Source organism: Apodemus sylvaticus, chromosome 22 (genome assembly GCF_947179515.1).
Source record: "Apodemus sylvaticus chromosome 22, mApoSyl1.1, whole genome shotgun sequence".
Classification (NCBI taxonomy): Eukaryota; Metazoa; Chordata; class Mammalia; order Rodentia; family Muridae; genus Apodemus; species Apodemus sylvaticus.
In genome coordinates this window covers 58,499,275-58,514,832 of record NC_067493.1, presented here as the reverse complement: position 1 = coordinate 58,514,832, position 15,558 = coordinate 58,499,275, and the positions used below count along the sequence as shown (strand labels likewise).

The window sequence follows — 15,558 nt, the reverse complement described above, 5'->3', positions numbered from 1 at the left end:
TCCATTTCCATTCAGAAAAGGGCAGGCCTCCCTGGAATATCAACCAAACATGGTGTATCAACTAGGCACCACTCCTTATATTAAGGCTGGACAAAGTAATCTACTAGGAGGAAAATAGTCCCCAAACCAGGCAAAAGCATCAGAGACAGCCCCCTTTCCCACTGTTAGGAGTTCCACAAGAAGACCAAGCTACACAACTGCAACATATACGCAGAGGGCCTAGGTCAGTCTGATGTAATCTCTGTGAGCCCAGGTTAGTTGATTCTGTGTTTCCTTATGGTGTTCGCGTCCCCTTTGGCTCCTACAATCCTTCCTCCCCATTTCCTGCAGAATTTCCCAAGCTATGCCTGAAATTCTGCATTCAGAATTCAGAGTCTAAGTCTGGTGGTGGGCACTTGCCCACCATCAGTGTCCTTGAAGTCTCTTAGAACATGATCATGCTAGACTCCTGCCTATGAGCATAGCAGAATATCATTAGGAATTAGAAGTCATTTTATTGACTTTTTCTTTTTATGGTAGTTGTGTTTGGTTCTATCCTAGATTTCTGGACTATCCAGCCTGGTTCCCTGGCCCTCCAGGCAATGTCAGGGATGGGGTTCACATGGGTCTCAAGCTGGAAAGCTGGACTAGTCATTGGTTGACCACTCCCCCAATTTCTGCGCCATCTTTTCCATAGCACATCTTGTAGGCAGGGCAAATTGTAGGTCAAAGGTTTGAGGCTTAATTGGTGTCCCAAGCCTACTTGAGGTCTTGCCTGGTGACAGGAGATGGCCAGTTCAGGCTCCCTGTCACCCCTTACTATGACTCTTAACCAGAGTCATCCTTATAGATTCCCAGGAATTTCCATTGCATTAAGTTTCTACCTTGCCTCCAAAATGCCCCCCCCCAGTACTTTCTCCCCTCATCCCCCAGGAGGATCAGGGATCCCCCTGATCCCTCCTGTTCCCATTCCCATCTGTCCCCAGTCTACCCATAATTCTAGTTCCCTTTCCTGGGGAGATTCATGCCACTCCCTCCTCCTTGAGCCCCCCCTTGTTTCTTAGCCTTTCTGGGTCTGTGAATTATAGCATGATTATCCTTTACAGCTAATATCCACTTACAAGTGAATACATACATGTTTGTCTTTCTGGGTCTGACTTACCTCACTCAGGATGATTTTATTGTTTTTTTTTTTTTTTTTTTTTTGTTATCCCCCCCCCCCCCCCCCAGACAGGGTTTCTCTGTATAGCCCTGGCTATCCTGGAACTCACTCTGTAGACCAGGCTGGCCTCGAACTCAGAAATCCGCCTTCCTCTGCCTCCCAGAGTGCTGGAATTAAAGGTGTGCACCACCACCGCCCGGCTTGATTTTTTTTTTTTTTTTTTTTCTAATTACATCCATTTGCCCTGCAAATTTCATGATGCTATTTTTTTTTTTTTTAGGATTTTATTTGTATGAGTACAGTACACTGTAGTTGTCTTCAGATACACCAGAAGAGAACATCAGATCCCATTACAGGGGGTTGTGAACCACCATGTGTTTGCTGGGATTTGAACTCAGGACCTCTGGAAGTCAGTGCTCTTAACTGCTGAGCCATCTCTCCAGTGCAATGCTTGTTTGTTTGTTTTTAGCAGCTGAGTAATTCTCCATTGTGAGATGTACTGCATTTTCTTTATCTGTCCTACGGTTGAGGGTCTTCTGGGTTGCTTCCAGTTTTTGGCTGCTATGAATGAAGCTGCTATAAGCAAAGGTGATCACGTGTTTTTAGAAACAGGGTTTGTTTCTCCAAGTACCCCTTACAACTCACTGTGTAGACTGGGTTGGCCTCAGATTCACAGAGAGCAGCCTGCTTCTGCCTTCCAAGCACTGGGATTAAAGGTGTGTACCACTGGGTAAAAACTGGGTATTTTAAAAGAGATAACTTTTTAACAGTTTGAATTTGTAAGGCTGTCGGACTTTTTAAGTTGGTAACGTGTCTTATAATTTTATTAGTGTAACCTTGGGAATTAAACAAGAAAGGAAAGGTTGTGACTTAACAGTGAAGCATTTGTGCATTAAGTTGACAAGAAGTCAGTTGTTTTGGCTAGTTTTATGTCAACTAGACACAAGCTAAAGTCATCAAAGAGGAGGGTACCTCAATTGGGGAAATGAATTCAGAAGATTAAGCTGTAAGAAAGCCTGTAGGACATTTTCTTGATTATTGATTGGTGGGAGAGGGCTTAGCCCATTGTGCGTGGGGTCACCTCTGGGCTGGTGGCTCTGAGTTATGTAAGATAGCAGGCTCAGCCAGGAGCGGTGGTCTCACATACCTTTAATCCCAGCACTTGGGAGGCAAGTGGATCTTTGTGAGTTCAAAGCCAGCCTGGTCTATAGAGTGAATTCTAAGACAACCCAGGGTTACTTTCTTGGCCTCTAACATTAGCTTCTGCCCTGTTTGAATTCCTGTCCTGACATCCTTTGATGAGTTATATGTTAGTATAAGCCAAACAAACCCTTTCCTCCCCAAGTTGTTTTGGTCAAATTCACAGCAATAGTAACTCTAAAACCAACCTTTACCACCTATGCAGGTGATCCTGGGGCCAGTGTCCTTTAAGGCCAGAATCTTTCCTCTTGCCTCCTGCAGTTGACTCTCCAGCCAAACCTGACTGAATACTAAAAGGGATGTTCCCAACTCAGGCTGATGCCAGGTGTACTGGTGGCATCTGAATGGGCACCAAATTGGAATGGGTAGCAGTAGCCATAACAGAAATGAATACAGACATCATGTGACTGGAAAGAGCAGAAGTAGACACTAGGTTTTAAGAGTCATGTGGATGACAATGCAGGAACCTTGGTCAGCGACAAGCTATGCTGACAGTTGGGCAGTGTTCTGAGGAGTGACTTTATGATGGCCCAGTGGTAAAAGGAAAAGCTATCAGGTGATTGGGCAGCCACTGTAGGGACAAAAGATATGGAATATAGAAAAACTGGAGCCCCTGGTGGCTTATGGACAGTCTCCTACCTTCTGAGACGTCCAGGGAATTGAGAAACTGATACCTTTACAAAGGCGAGGGCCACATGTCCCCACCCCCTCCCCCACCCCCCATGAAGCAGCTTGCTGGATTCATATAAAGTTGGCCACAAGAGCCAGCATGGGATGGGATGGAAAATACCAAATGCTGGCATCCCAGCAAAATTCTCCAACATGCAGCATGCCATCCAGTCTTGTGAGTATGGATGCTATGATAGAATGCACATATGAGCTAACCTGCCTGTTAAGAGGACATAAATATGTATGTCCTCTGCTGGTCAATGTTCTTACTTGTTCTCACACCACAGGCCTTATTCAGGCCTTCCCCTGCAGACAAGCAACATGTGAACTTGAATAGCAGTACAACTTTGGGAAATGATGTGGGCCTGGATGTGGCCAGCAGAAACGCCAACCTGGCCAGAGGAGAGCAGTACCGTCTAGGGGAATGTGACATATGGAAGCCAGCTCTGTGTCCCCACATCATGTAGGTGGCAGGCATATCCACTTACCACTTTCTTGCAAGCCATGCATAGTATGGCCTATTGACCAACCACTTGCAATGGACTCACTCAGAATCCAAACAGCCGCACTGGGAGGAGAAACTGGGCAGAGCATCTAACCATCTGCCTGCATTCTCACAGCTTTGAGACATCTCTCTTTGACCAAGCCTGAGGTAAAACTGAGGACCCTTGACCTCAATGGAAACCAGGCTGTCTGTGGTAAAGAGTGGTAGACATGTTATGGACTCCCAGCAGCCCACAGGATGAGGTACCTGTGTCCCCAGGATTCACTTGGCTACCTTGCCTCATCTGAATCTAAACTAAGCGTAGCTGGATATAGCAGGGTGCCCCACTAATAGAGTGGGCCCAATGTTCCTGTGTCACCTGTCCTGCCCCGCAGGCTACAGGAAAGGCAGAGGTCTCTGGCAGTCCCTCCCTGCCTAGCAGATCTTAGCCCTACCCAAGAACCAACTGGTCAGATATGCTCCCTTTAAAAAGACATTTATTTAAGCCAGATAGTGGTGGTGCACACCTTTAATCTCAGCACTCAGGAGGCAGAGGCAGGTAGATATCTGAGTGGGTTCAAAGCTAGCCTAATTTACAGAGTTCCATGGCAGCCAGGGCTATGTAGAGAAACACTGAAAAGAAACCAAACCAAACCACACCAAAAAACCCAAAACTAAAATAAACCCTTTATTCTAACCTAGGCATTGTGGTGCACCTTTGTAACCTCAGTACTGGGGAGGCTTAGGCAGGAGTACCACAAGATACAGGCCGGCCTCACATAGTGAGATCCTGTCTCAGACACACACACAAACACAAATAATTCTTAGAAGAGGTAAGAGTCAGGTCAGCTGAGACAGAAGAACTGGGGACAGAGGTCATCCTGCCGACCCAATAGTCCTTTAGCGGGGATGAACTCCAGGGGCACTGACTCAGGAACCTTTTTCTTCAGGTCCTGCTCGAAGATCTACAAAGGACAGATGGGGGTCCTGGATTGGATACAGTGGTCCCCGTGGCATGTACCCAACAGCCCTGTGCACGACACTCACCTCATATGCAGTAAGTTCCAGGAGTGGCGCGATGCTGACCTCGGGGACAGATAGCACCTGGTTGATGACACTGGCAGCTCTGGACACCTCAGGGTGGTAGTGCTGCTGGAGAGTCTAGGGGTAGCACGCAGTAACGTTAACAGGGACCTCATGTGACACATTGGTAGGACCTTGGGGTGGAGCTTGAAGCCCTGAGTCAGTGTGGAGTGATTGAGTTCCTTGGCACACCCTGGAATGGTGCCCTGTGTGACAAGATCCCTGGGGGCTGCTGAAGATATGTCAAATGCCTTCTTGAATCTGGACAGGCAGGCGACTCACCTGCAGTTCCCACAAGCTGCTCTCCAAGGCACGGCTCCTGGCTGGGTCTTTCTCCATTGGGTCATATGGATCAGCATCTAGCTCTAGGAACAGATTAGGGCTTCTGCCATTTCCGTTCGCCACCTGGCCTTTAGGCCACAGGAGGCAGGTAGGGTTCTTGCCAGGGCATGCTGCCATGCCCAGCTACTCATGTGCTCACCAGGGCCCTGTGGGCGGTGCACCATAACTCGGCAGGCAGGGTGTCTACGCAGCAAGTTGCAGATTAAGGGCAGGACCATAAGCAGGGCCTCAGGAGGTGCTGTTAGCGCCAGCCGTGCCAGGCGTTTGGCAAAGGCAGCCACCAGGTAGGCAGGGAGGTGGCTGGGAGGGCAACAAGTATGAGAAGATAGGTCTCCAACATCCATCCTCCTCCTACCCAAACAGGTCTGCAGCTCTGAGGGATGACGGGATAACCCCCACACTCACGAGGACGAAAGGAAGAGGTCAACCAAGTGAAAGAAACGGGCTCGGTACTTGACGTGAAAAATGGAAGGATCCAGGAGACCATAAAGCTTTTGGTAGAAGTCAGGGTACTCCCTGAGGGAGAGACCAGAAAGGATCCATGAGGTGAGCTGGTTAAAGGAACATGACCCCAGGTGACCAAGACTTCTTCCTCTCTCCTCTTCCTGGACCTCTTCTGCTTTAGCCTCCCCGAGGTGAGCAATGCAGGCACATGGAGAGAAGCTAGAGAGCAGACCAATGCAGTCCCATCTGACACTCACAGGTTATGCTTATGGATTAGGATGAAAAGCCCATTCAAGGCCAGGAGGCTGATGGCACCACCTGCAGAAACACAGGAAGACATGAGGCCACACCTTGCTTACCCTGAGCCTAAACAAGGGAGGGATGGCTGTAGTTGCAGATGGCCGGCCTATAGTGTGACTACCTAAGGCCACACACAAGAAGGGCAGGTGCTCAGCTCCAGTCTGTCACAGTCTGGAGCTGTAGGTGGAAGTCCCACTTACCCACATCACAGGCACTTGTGAGGAAGTCAATCATGAGGGTAGGTTGAGCCAGGTGGGGCAGGATAGAGTCATGCAATGCCACCAGCACCTTCTTGTACAGGCTAAGGGGCAACTGTAGAGATTGTATTAGTCAGGAAAGCAATCCCTTGTCCCCACTCCCCTCACCAAAACCAGGCACTTCCACCCACCAGACTCTACCTTGTGCTTCAGAAAGCCAAGCCACATCTCCTGGAAAGCTTTCTTGTGCTCCTGTGATGGGACCAGACAGTACATGTATCCTGACACATCCAGCCCCTCCTTGCCAACACTGACCCACTTGGCCCTTTTGGACCTTTTACCCTGACAGCCCTGTGGCAGTCTGCAATGCCATGTCTCAGCCAGAGCAAGGAGAGACAAGGTACACAGAGGTTAGGGACTAGGTCTGAAGCTGGTCATAGTGACACATAATTTGAGACAGTGGAGTACATGCATTGCCTGTAATCTACCAAGAGAGGAGAAGACCACAACAAGGAAAGTCCTCAAGTCTGAAAGCATCTCACCTTCAAGTGAACGACCTTCCACTTGTTTGATGTCTCTGTAATTACAGCAAAGAGAGGTCACCATCTTATAAGACAATGGCTGACAGACTGGGACTCTGTTCAGCAGCCCACCTACTAGAGGGCAGGCTCCCGTGGGCCTTACCACGCCCAGAACTCACGTGCATGCTTCACATAGAAGTTGGTGAGTTCCCGCTCTTGGAGGGGCAAGTTCACAGCAGACAGCAATGTGAAGGCGTTGTTCCAGAAGGTGAGCGGCACCTGTAGGAAGCCTAGCCTAAGTAGCTGGCCAGGCTGCTGCCACCAAACCTGCCTCCCTAAGGTGCTCATCGCCACAGGGTGGTGATGAGACCCAGCTGTTTACCTCAGGTTGCTGGCTGGTGGCCCGGGCCATGATGCTAGTGGCTACCTGCATTGTGTGGTACCGGATGTCATCATATTCCAAGTTCTCACAGAACTGGGAGATAAGCAGGCTGTGGTCATCCTCTGGTGTGAGCAGGCCTCCTACCACTGCCTGGGGACAGAGATAGGCTATATGACTGTCCCATTAAGTGGTCCAAGCATGGCCAAGAAGAGTGCCACAAGCCCCATACTACCAAGTTGTCTGCCATTTCCTCTCCAATTGACAAGACACTCAAAGACCAATGAGCAGGAGGCCTTGCTCAGCTCCCAGATCAAGGCAAGGCAGGAATACTCCCCCCAGCTATCCGTTCAGCCTGCTGGCTCATAGGACAGCCTTAGGCGGTGGCCACCACAGTCCTCCAGGTCTCAAGGCCTCACCCTTAAGAGTGGGCGGGGGAAGAGGTAGTGGCTTTCCCACTGGGGCTTCTCCAGCGGTTTCGTTCCTTCTAGCTGCACAAACTTCATGAGCGCCTTGAGGGCCAGTTCCTGGAATGCAGAGAAGAGTGACCATGAGTCCTCCACCACCCAGGAGGCTCCCCAAAGCTTGTCTAGCCTCAGGGAGGATCTCTCAGAACCAAGTTTAGGCCTGGGCCAAGAACCTGGAGAGAAAGGAGGTCAGAGCCCAGCCTATCTCGCTCTGTGTTATATGTGTGTGGCGATGGTGACATGCACTTGCTAACCTGGGACAGAACTTGTAACAGAACTTGCCCTGAGGCATGTACACAATCTGAGCCTGCAGGGGAAGCCACCTAACTACTCCCTTACCCCCTCCCCCTCCCCGTTTTGGAGGTGCCTCAACAAAGGTGACAACGTACAAAGCAGATACGCTGCCCAGGAATCTATGTCATCAGGGCCAGATGAGTCACAGCACACAGTGAAAAAACACATAGAAGACAAAGAACAGTGATAAAGATGTCTAGGTAGAAGTCTCTCAAACAAGTGAGGCAAGAGATGCTCGCATCAAAGGTCCCCACTCTTGCACTGTGAAGTACTTTAGAGATGAGGAAAGTGGCTAAGCCAAGGACTTCAAGACTCACCTTAACGTGGAAGGAGGGATGGGTGAGGAGTTCCTCCAAGCGGTTACAGCAGCTGTGGTAGCGATGTCTCATCCACACCTTGTATTTATATGTGGCTCCCTGGGATCCTGGGGAGAGAGTTAAGATCGTTAACTTGAACTGATGTTTATGTGTGCCAAGCCAGACCAAGGTTTGGAAAAGACAGTTTCTGAGCCCTGCAAACTGGGAGCGGGTATTGAAATGCAGTTCCTCTCAGGATCTGAATCTCCCAAACACTAGGGCACCGACAATATCAAACTTTGGAAGCAGCGCAAATAAAACACAAGGAAAAAAAAACGGAATGTATATGGATTCATTCAATCCTGGCAAAATACACGGATCTCTTTTCCTGAGCCACATTGAGTTGATTGCGGCCTCCTACTAGACCTCATGGTCTATGACAAGGTACTGGCTCGGGGGTGTTCCTGTGTTGACAAGGCATCCCACCGGATCTGCCTAGCAGAGAGTACCCCACATCCTCCAGGTCACTCACCTGCCAGGGCCGAGTCTTCGCTTGGCAGTGAGCCCACGAACAGCTCCTCCCGCTCCAGCAAGGTACTGAAGAGTCGGCTGCACGTGCGGACTCCTTCCTTAATCTCCTCAGGGTCCTCGGACTGAGACGGGAGACCCGACAAGGTGACGCTCGGCCCCGTCGTGACTCCCACATGCCGCCCTAGGTCAGCCCCTGCCGCCCGCTCGGCTCACCTGAAGCACAGCCAAGATGTCGAACACCGCGTTCGCCTGGCCACGACTCGTCAGCACAGCCTCCAGTAGGCGGCCGAGCTGTTGTCTAGAGCCAGCCGAAGCCAGGTGCCCGTCCATGCCGCCGCTACCTGCTCCTGGAAACCGCCGTCTGCGCGGAATGTAGTCGCACTCGTGACGTCACCAGCGCTCCTAGGTCGCGGGGCCGGTGTACATCATCAAATAGCGCCGAAGCGGAACCACGGCACGCGGCAGCTATGGCGCTGTTCCACATAGCGCGGTACGCCGGCTCGGAGGCTGCGGGGCCGGGAGATACGGAGGCAGAGGCGGGTAGCCGGGCTCGAGTGCTGCTCGAGCGGTTGCAGAACAGAGCCCGTGAGCGACAGCAGCGGGAGCCGGAGCTCGAGTCAGGTTCGGCAGCTGCGGCCGGCAGGCGGCGACGGCGGCCCCGACGGCGGCGTAGGGTGAGCGGCTCGGTGACTCAGAACCCGGAGGCTCCTAGGGCGAAGCGGCAGAAAGCAGACGAGGACGTGGAGGAAGGTGGGCCGTGAGTCTTCAGTGTGGAGGGGGCATGGAGGCTCCCTGCTTGCGCTGCGGGGTTGACGTCTCCTACGCTGTGCTTTGTTGCTCAGGAACTGGTGAGGAGGTTCCGGAGGAGCTCAGTGCCCGCGCAGAGAACCCAGGTGCGAGCCCTCAGGAGGATGTTCAGAGACCCTCGGCTCCAGGCCGGGTGCTGGGGGACTTTGCAAGAAGGAAGACACCGAAAGTGAGTGAGCCTGTCGGTGATTCTTTTTGTCCTCCCGGGACTCTTCAGTTCTTAGCGGGGAGGGTTTTGTTTTGTCACGTGGCCTTAATTATAGAAAACGGGAGGCTTGTAGAGTTCCTTTGGGTATGCATGGACGCTCTTGAATCTGAACTCCAGAGACGGGTAAGAACTTTTGGAATAAGCCCCTTGGTGTGCCTGGCTGCCCCTGTTGAAAGCAACATTTATTGGTGCATGGAGACAATTGCTGGGTTGGTAGGCTGATGGGCAAAGTATCCAGATAGTGGACTTTATGCAGGATGTTTAGTGCGATAGGGAAGAGTGTCTGCTGGTCCAGGTGTCTTGTTCAAAGGTTGCAAAAGTGGTGGTGTTGAAGGGTAAAAGAAAGATGGGTTAGGGTCGCTTCTATTGTAATTCCTGGTTCCTAATGACTGCACAAGCCTGGAGCTTTCTGGAGAAACTTTGCGCTTTTTCTTGCTTTCAGGTCCAGCCGTTCCTGCCAGCATGGTTGGCTAAGCCAAGCTGTGTCAAGAAGAGTGTCACTGAGGACCTTACTCCTATTGAGGACATCCCTGAGGTTCACCCTGACTTGCAGAAGCAATTGAGAGCTAATGGCATCTCTTCCTACTTTCCAGGTGCTTCAGCCCTGGGCAAATGATGGGGTGAACTCCCCAAGGCAGCTTTCCTTGGGCTGTTAGAGTTGAAGTGTCCCTACTGCACATCAGATCAGTAAGCGTCTGTATTCTTGGGTTCAGGTCCTTGACCTGAGGCCTTATCCAGTCCTGGTGGCATCTTCGTCCGGAGAATTCCTGGGTAAAATGGTATATCATGGCATATGCTTGACACTCTCCTTTCCTTTCCTTTCTTCCTTCCAGTCCAAGCAGCTGTGATTCCTGCCCTCCTTGAGAGTGCTGACAACGGGTTTCTGATAGGCAGAGGTGGCTACCAACCTAGTGACCTCTGCATTTCTGCCCCAACAGGCAGTGGGAAAACACTGGCCTTTGTCATCCCTGTGGTACAAGTGAGTATGAGGGCACAAATTTCCATTTGGAGCATAGCGGGAAGGGTCCCAGTGGCACAGACGGTCTCTGTCTCTTCAGGCCCTGTTGCATCGAGTGGTGTGCCACATCCGTGCACTGGTCGTGCTTCCCACTAAGGAGCTGGCCCAACAGGTATTTCAGCTCTACATCCAGAAGTCTGTATCCCCAGCTTCAGTTGCCCTGCATGTACATGATACTTACCTCTTGACTGCCTGTATTACACTCAAGAGTCTTTGCTCTGGCAGAGGCTACCATCTACCTTAGGCCAGTGACGGACTCCTTTTGCAGGTGAGCAAAGTATTCAACATCTACACGGACACCACACCTCTGCGGGTTGCCTTGGTGACTGGACAGAAGTCACTGGCCAAGGAGCAGGAGAGCCTTGTCCAGAAGACGTATGTGTGCCAGGTGGTGGGTTCTTCAAGAGGTCCTTAGCCCAGCTGGTGTCCTTTGGGTGGGGTTGTATCAGTACTTTACATGTGAGCTTTGAGTTAGATGGCACTGGGAAGCGCTTCTTTTCTCTGAGTCTCTGTGGTTTGTAGAGCAGATGGTTTCCGTTGCCTGGCTGACATTGTGGTGGCCACACCTGGCCGCTTGGTGGACCACATTGACCAAACTCCAGGATTTAGCCTGCAGCAGCTCCGCTTCCTGGTAGGCCACCTTCTGAACATCTGGGCTTCTAGCTGGGGTGATCTTGGCAGGGAGTCTTCATTTGGCCCTTGCTCCCGTCTACTATAGATCATTGATGAGGCTGACCGGATGATAGACAGCATGCACCAGTCCTGGCTGCCACGAGTGGTGGCAGCAGCCTTCTATAGTGAGGGCCCCACAGGTTCCTGTGCCTTGCTCCAGAGGACACAGCCCCAGGCTGTGACTGCTGCCAGGTATCCTGCCTTGTGTGAGGGCGGGCTCCTCCATGTGCTGCCCCCTTGCTGGCCCGGTAATGGGGAACAGGGTGGTACAGGGAAACCTGTCCTGCATACATGCCCTTCCTTTCCCAGCACCTGCGTTCCCCAGATGCCTCTACAGAAGCTGCTGTTCTCAGCCACACTGACCCAGAACCCCGAGAAGCTGCAGCGTCTCGGCCTCTACCAGCCAAGGCTTTTCTCCACAAGGCTGGGACACCAAAGCCCTAAAGACACAGTTGAGAGGGATGAAAACTTGGGAAAGTACGCCTTCCCTGTGGGGCTCACGGTGAGCAGGTTAGGGTATGTGGGGCAGGTTGGTGCCTAGGTCCAGGACTTCTGGCTAGCGCCTGCTCTCCATTTCCCACAGCATCACTATGTGCCATGTAGACTCGGCTTGAAGCCACTCATTGTCTTCCACCTGGTCCTTGGGATGAACTTCTCTAGGGCTCTTTGCTTCACCAACTCCCGAGAGAATTCCCACAGGTAAGGTGAACTAAGCTGGCTGTAGCCAATATACACTAGACCCTAGTACTACCTGACTTCCACTTCTTCTCTACCCAGGCTCTTCCTATTAGCACAAGCTTTTGGGGGTATGAGTGTGGCTGAATTCTCCTCCCGCTATGGGCCTGGCCAAAGGAAGAAAATCTTGAAGCAATTTGAACAGGGAAAGATCCAGCTGTGAGTATTTGGAAATCAAGAGAGGACCTACTGTATAGAGCTTGGGTGTTATTGGGACCCTCTAGTTCCTGGGCAGCTGATTTCCAAGTAAGACTTGGAATTAGCCTGGGCAGAGTAGGCACAGGTGGATGCTTGCTTTTGGCCCTCAGCCCCACTGCCTGTGTTTCATCAGCCTTATCAGCACAGATGCTACTGCTCGAGGCATTGATGTACAGGGTGTGGAGCTGGTGATCAACTATGATGCGCCACAGTACCTGAGGACCTATGTGCACAGGTAAGGGATAGTTGGCATTAGGCTGTCGGTAGGCCATATGATGAATTCTTGGTCATCCTATGCAGGATCACCTTGCATGATGGTTATGTGCAAATGTGGCCAAGAGAGGCACTGTCCTGTCAGGTCTCTAGGCCAGCAGCCACTGTTCAAAAACACTCATGCTTGGTTTCAGGGTCGGGAGAACAGCCCGAGCCGGGAAAACAGGACAGGCCTTCACACTTCTCTTGAAAGTGCAGGTAAGACGGTTTAGTTCTTAGCAGATGTCATGGGCAGATCCAAGCTGCTACAGATGCCAGCCTGATCCAGACTCCTTCCCATGAAACCCCTCCCACTTCCAGGAAAGGAAGTTCCTTCAGATGGTGTCAGAAGCTGGGGTGCCTGAGCTGACACACCATGAGATCCCCAGGAAGCTCCTGCAGCCACTGGTTGCTCGTTATGAGACAGCCTTGTCTCAGCTGGAGAAAACTGTCAAGGTGAGGGCTTCTTCAAGCTCAGCCTCTGCTCTAGTAATGCCATCACACACAGGAAAGGGAAGCAAGCAGGAAGTAGCCTCATGCCAAGGAAGATGCTTCCTTTAGTGTGGTGTCTGTTGTCTTGTCGTAGGGCGAAGGGGCTGCAGCTAGCAGTAAGGATGAAATTATGCAAAGCTCCTTTTTCTTCCATAGGAGGAACAAAAGCTGAAGGCAGCCTAGATGGGAACAGGGCCCTGCTGAACATCCTGCTGAAATGAATGTTTCGTGTGAACAGAAGATAAGTTCCTTGGGGTTCCAGTGGAAACAACTCTTCTCCCCAGCACGATGGGCATCTGGTTGTCTTGAGTCAGGCAGCCTAGATGGTGGCCTAGTCCTAAAAAGAAATGGCTCTTGGGTTGGACTGCTGGTGTTATGTTGGTCTTTGGAAGTAAGCCCAGATGAAGCTAAAGAATGCCTTCAGGAGTGTGACCAGAAACTATGGTGACTACAAATTAAAGTGCTTATACTTTAGCATCTCGTGTCTACAGAGAAGCTATGGTGACCCTATACCAGGCAAGTCATTAGAGTGCATTAGGTTGGCAGCAGCCTTGAATATACTTCCTCTTATAATTAGCCACAACCCATTTAAGTTCTTAAACGATGGGAGAGTCCTTCTCTGAATATAGTCAAGGAGATTTAGCACTTACCTGTGCTTTTAAGAAAGCCTGTTTTTAAAATGTCTGTGTATCAAAAAAGGTAGACATGTTCATTTTGTTGTTTTTTGATTGTTTTTTGGATTTGGTTTTTTCGAGACAGGGTTTCTCTGTATAGCCCAGGCTGTCTTGGAACTCACTCTGTAGACTAGGCTGGCCTCGAACTCAGAAATCCGCCTGCCTCTACCTCCCAGAGTGCTGGGATTACAGGTGTGTGCCACCACTGCCCGGCTTTTTTGTTTGTTTAGACAGTTGCTTCCTCCTATATGACTTGTGCCACTAATGCACCTGTGGGCATATCTTGTCAGGCTAGTCATTATTGCAGCTCACGGGATTCACAGCTAGTAAAGGTTTTCTCTCCAGCTAGCCAGAAGGGATGAAGCAGTCAGATTGAGTGCCATCCTGTTTGCTGTCTGTGTTTGATGATATAAGTATGTGGTATGTTGTTCGACAATAAGGTCTTACTGTTAAGTTCTGTTCTGGAGGGTAGCCAGAGCACTGGTAACAGTATGCACGTTTGGGAGTTTATGGCCAACAGTTCAAATAGGTAACCCATTCCTGGGGTTATTTGCTAGCATGTGTTACCTTGTTGGGATATTATGCCCCCAACACCCCAATATAGGATAACTCCATTTAAACTTGTATGTATGTGTATATATTAGAACATACTTACAGAAGGTTTTTCAAAAGGCCTTTAGGCACACAAGAGGGCATTGGATCCCATTACAGATGGTCGTGAGCCACCACGTGGCTGCTGGGAATTGAACTCAGGAACTCTGGAAGAACAGTCAGTGCTCTTAACTGCCAACCTGTATCTCCAGCCCCAGTTGCATCTAATTACTTGAAAAATGTTTTAGATTTCAAACAACTGAAAATTCCATGGTGTAAATGTAGCACGTTTTCGTCCTTTCATCGGTTGATGGGCTTCAAGGTGTTTGAAGTCTCAAAGTAGTTTCCCATTTCCCTGTGGCTCAGGGTGGTCAACATAAAGTTTCTCAGACATTCCATTAAAAAAATACTTATGGATGGAGGGTTTTTTGTTTGTTTGTTTGTTTATTTAGCTTTTTTGGACATAGGGTTCTCTCCTGACAGTCTTGGAGTCCTCTATGTAGACCCAGCTGACCTTGACCTCAACAGAGATCCACCTGCCTCTGCCCACCAAGTGCTAAAATTAAAGGCTAGAGCCTTTAAGTATGTGTATGGGTGTTCTGTCTGCCTGTTTGTGTACCACATGCAGTGCCTATGGAGGCCAAAAGGGGTCATCAGATCTCCTAGAACTGGAGTTACAGATAACCATGCTGGTGTTGAGAATTGAACTGGGTTCAGTTGCTTTCCTGGAAGCCAGTCCTCTTAACAGCTGAGCCGTCTCTCCAGCCCACTGTATCTTTTGAGAAGTTTCTTTAGTACCTTGCTGTATTTTAAAGATTGGCTTATTTGCTTGTTTTTGAGGTTTAGGGTTTTCTTTTAAAAAGACTTTTAATGCCTACATGTGTGGTATGTGAGCACAGGTCCTTTCTAATGGCTGTGTGTTCTAACTGCTGGGCTGAGTCAGCTCCCCAGCCCATGTTTTAAGTTTTTTGTGTCTTCTAGACATTAATTCTTTACCAGATTTGTAGCTGGTAAAGACCTTTTCTAATTCTGTAGGCTGCCTTTAGTTTCCAGAGGTCCCATTTATCAGCTGTTGGTTTTATTGCCTGCACCACTGGGGTCCTGTACAGAAAGTTCTTTCCTGTGCTTTTAAGTTTATCCTCCCCCCCCCCCCAGTCTTATCAGATATCAGATTCTGGATATCATACCTTATACTGAGGTCCTTTAATCCGTTTGGAGGTGAGGTGTGGGCAGATGAGAGATAAGATTCCAGTTTACTCCACAAGGTGCTATTCAGTTTGACCAGCATCATTTATTAAAGATGATGTCTTTCCTCTGGTGTGTATCTTTGTTCCCTTTATCAAAAGTCAGATGGTGGTGGTGGTGGTGGTGGTGGTGGTGGTGGTGGTGGTGGTGGTGTGGTGTGGTGTGTGTGTTCTTATCTGGGTCCTCAGTTCTATTGCATTGGTTAATGTGCCTTTTTATGCCAGTGCTATGCTGTTTTTAGTACTGTAGCTCCATAGTATAACTTTGAAATTGGGGATGATGATACCCTTAGAAGCTTTTACTGTTAAGGATTATTTG

The 15,558-nt window shown here is 50.0% G+C and overlaps 2 protein-coding genes across 3 annotated transcripts; one reads left to right on the top strand and one right to left on the bottom strand.

Moving 5' to 3' along the window:
• Window positions 1–1,449: 1,449 nt before the first annotated feature.
• Window positions 1,450–8,738, bottom strand: Noc4l (nucleolar complex associated 4 homolog). Of its 2 annotated transcripts, none has more exons than XM_052167667.1 (15): window positions 8,562–8,738; window positions 8,350–8,470; window positions 7,839–7,945; window positions 7,180–7,287; window positions 6,764–6,913; window positions 6,561–6,660; window positions 6,403–6,437; window positions 6,062–6,112; window positions 5,864–5,975; window positions 5,621–5,681; window positions 5,325–5,435; window positions 5,059–5,219; window positions 4,860–4,942; window positions 4,542–4,655; window positions 1,450–1,702 (listed from the first exon to the last, which is right to left on the bottom strand). In XM_052167667.1, exons 1-15 carry the CDS (start codon window positions 8,676–8,678, stop codon window positions 1,661–1,663), a joined length of 1,473 nt encoding a protein of 490 aa, XP_052023627.1. In that variant the 5' UTR covers window positions 8,679–8,738; the 3' UTR covers window positions 1,450–1,660. The 2 variants fall into 2 exon arrangements, with proteins under 2 accessions (XP_052023627.1, XP_052023626.1); XM_052167666.1 differs by lacking the exon at window positions 1,450–1,702 and adding an exon at window positions 4,170–4,459.
• Window positions 8,739–8,768: 30 nt separating this feature from the next.
• Window positions 8,769–14,414, top strand: Ddx51 (DEAD-box helicase 51). The gene is made up of 15 exons (XM_052167665.1): window positions 8,769–9,098; window positions 9,191–9,324; window positions 9,806–9,956; window positions 10,197–10,342; window positions 10,422–10,493; window positions 10,650–10,756; window positions 10,904–11,012; window positions 11,100–11,245; window positions 11,363–11,555; window positions 11,637–11,752; window positions 11,831–11,947; window positions 12,120–12,221; window positions 12,394–12,457; window positions 12,560–12,694; window positions 12,887–14,414. Exons 1-15 carry the CDS (start codon window positions 8,816–8,818, stop codon window positions 12,911–12,913), a joined length of 1,902 nt encoding a protein of 633 aa, XP_052023625.1. The 5' UTR covers window positions 8,769–8,815; the 3' UTR covers window positions 12,914–14,414.
• Window positions 14,415–15,558: the final 1,144 nt, after the last annotated feature.

Bases quoted from the DNA above. Each gene is read 5' to 3' on its own strand.
- Ddx51 (XM_052167665.1), top strand. From the start codon at position 8,816: ATGGCGCTGTTCCACATAGCGCGGTACGCCGGCTCGGAGGCTGCGGGG. The intron at 9,099-9,190 runs GTGGGCCGTGAG...TTTGTTGCTCAG, and splicing joins AGACGAGGACGTGGAGGAAG to GAACTGGTGAGGAGGTTCCG. The intron at 11,013-11,099 runs GTAGGCCACCTT...CGTCTACTATAG, and splicing joins TGCAGCAGCTCCGCTTCCTG to ATCATTGATGAGGCTGACCG.
- Noc4l (XM_052167666.1), bottom strand. From the start codon at position 8,678: ATGGACGGGCACCTGGCTTCGGCTGGCTCTAGACAACAGCTCGGCCGC. The intron at 6,914-7,179 runs GTGAGGCCTTGA...CTCTGTCCCCAG, and splicing joins TCCCCCGCCCACTCTTAAGG to GCAGTGGTAGGAGGCCTGCT. The intron at 5,682-5,863 runs GTAAGTGGGACT...GTGTTTCTGCAG, and splicing joins CACAAGTGCCTGTGATGTGG to GTGGTGCCATCAGCCTCCTG.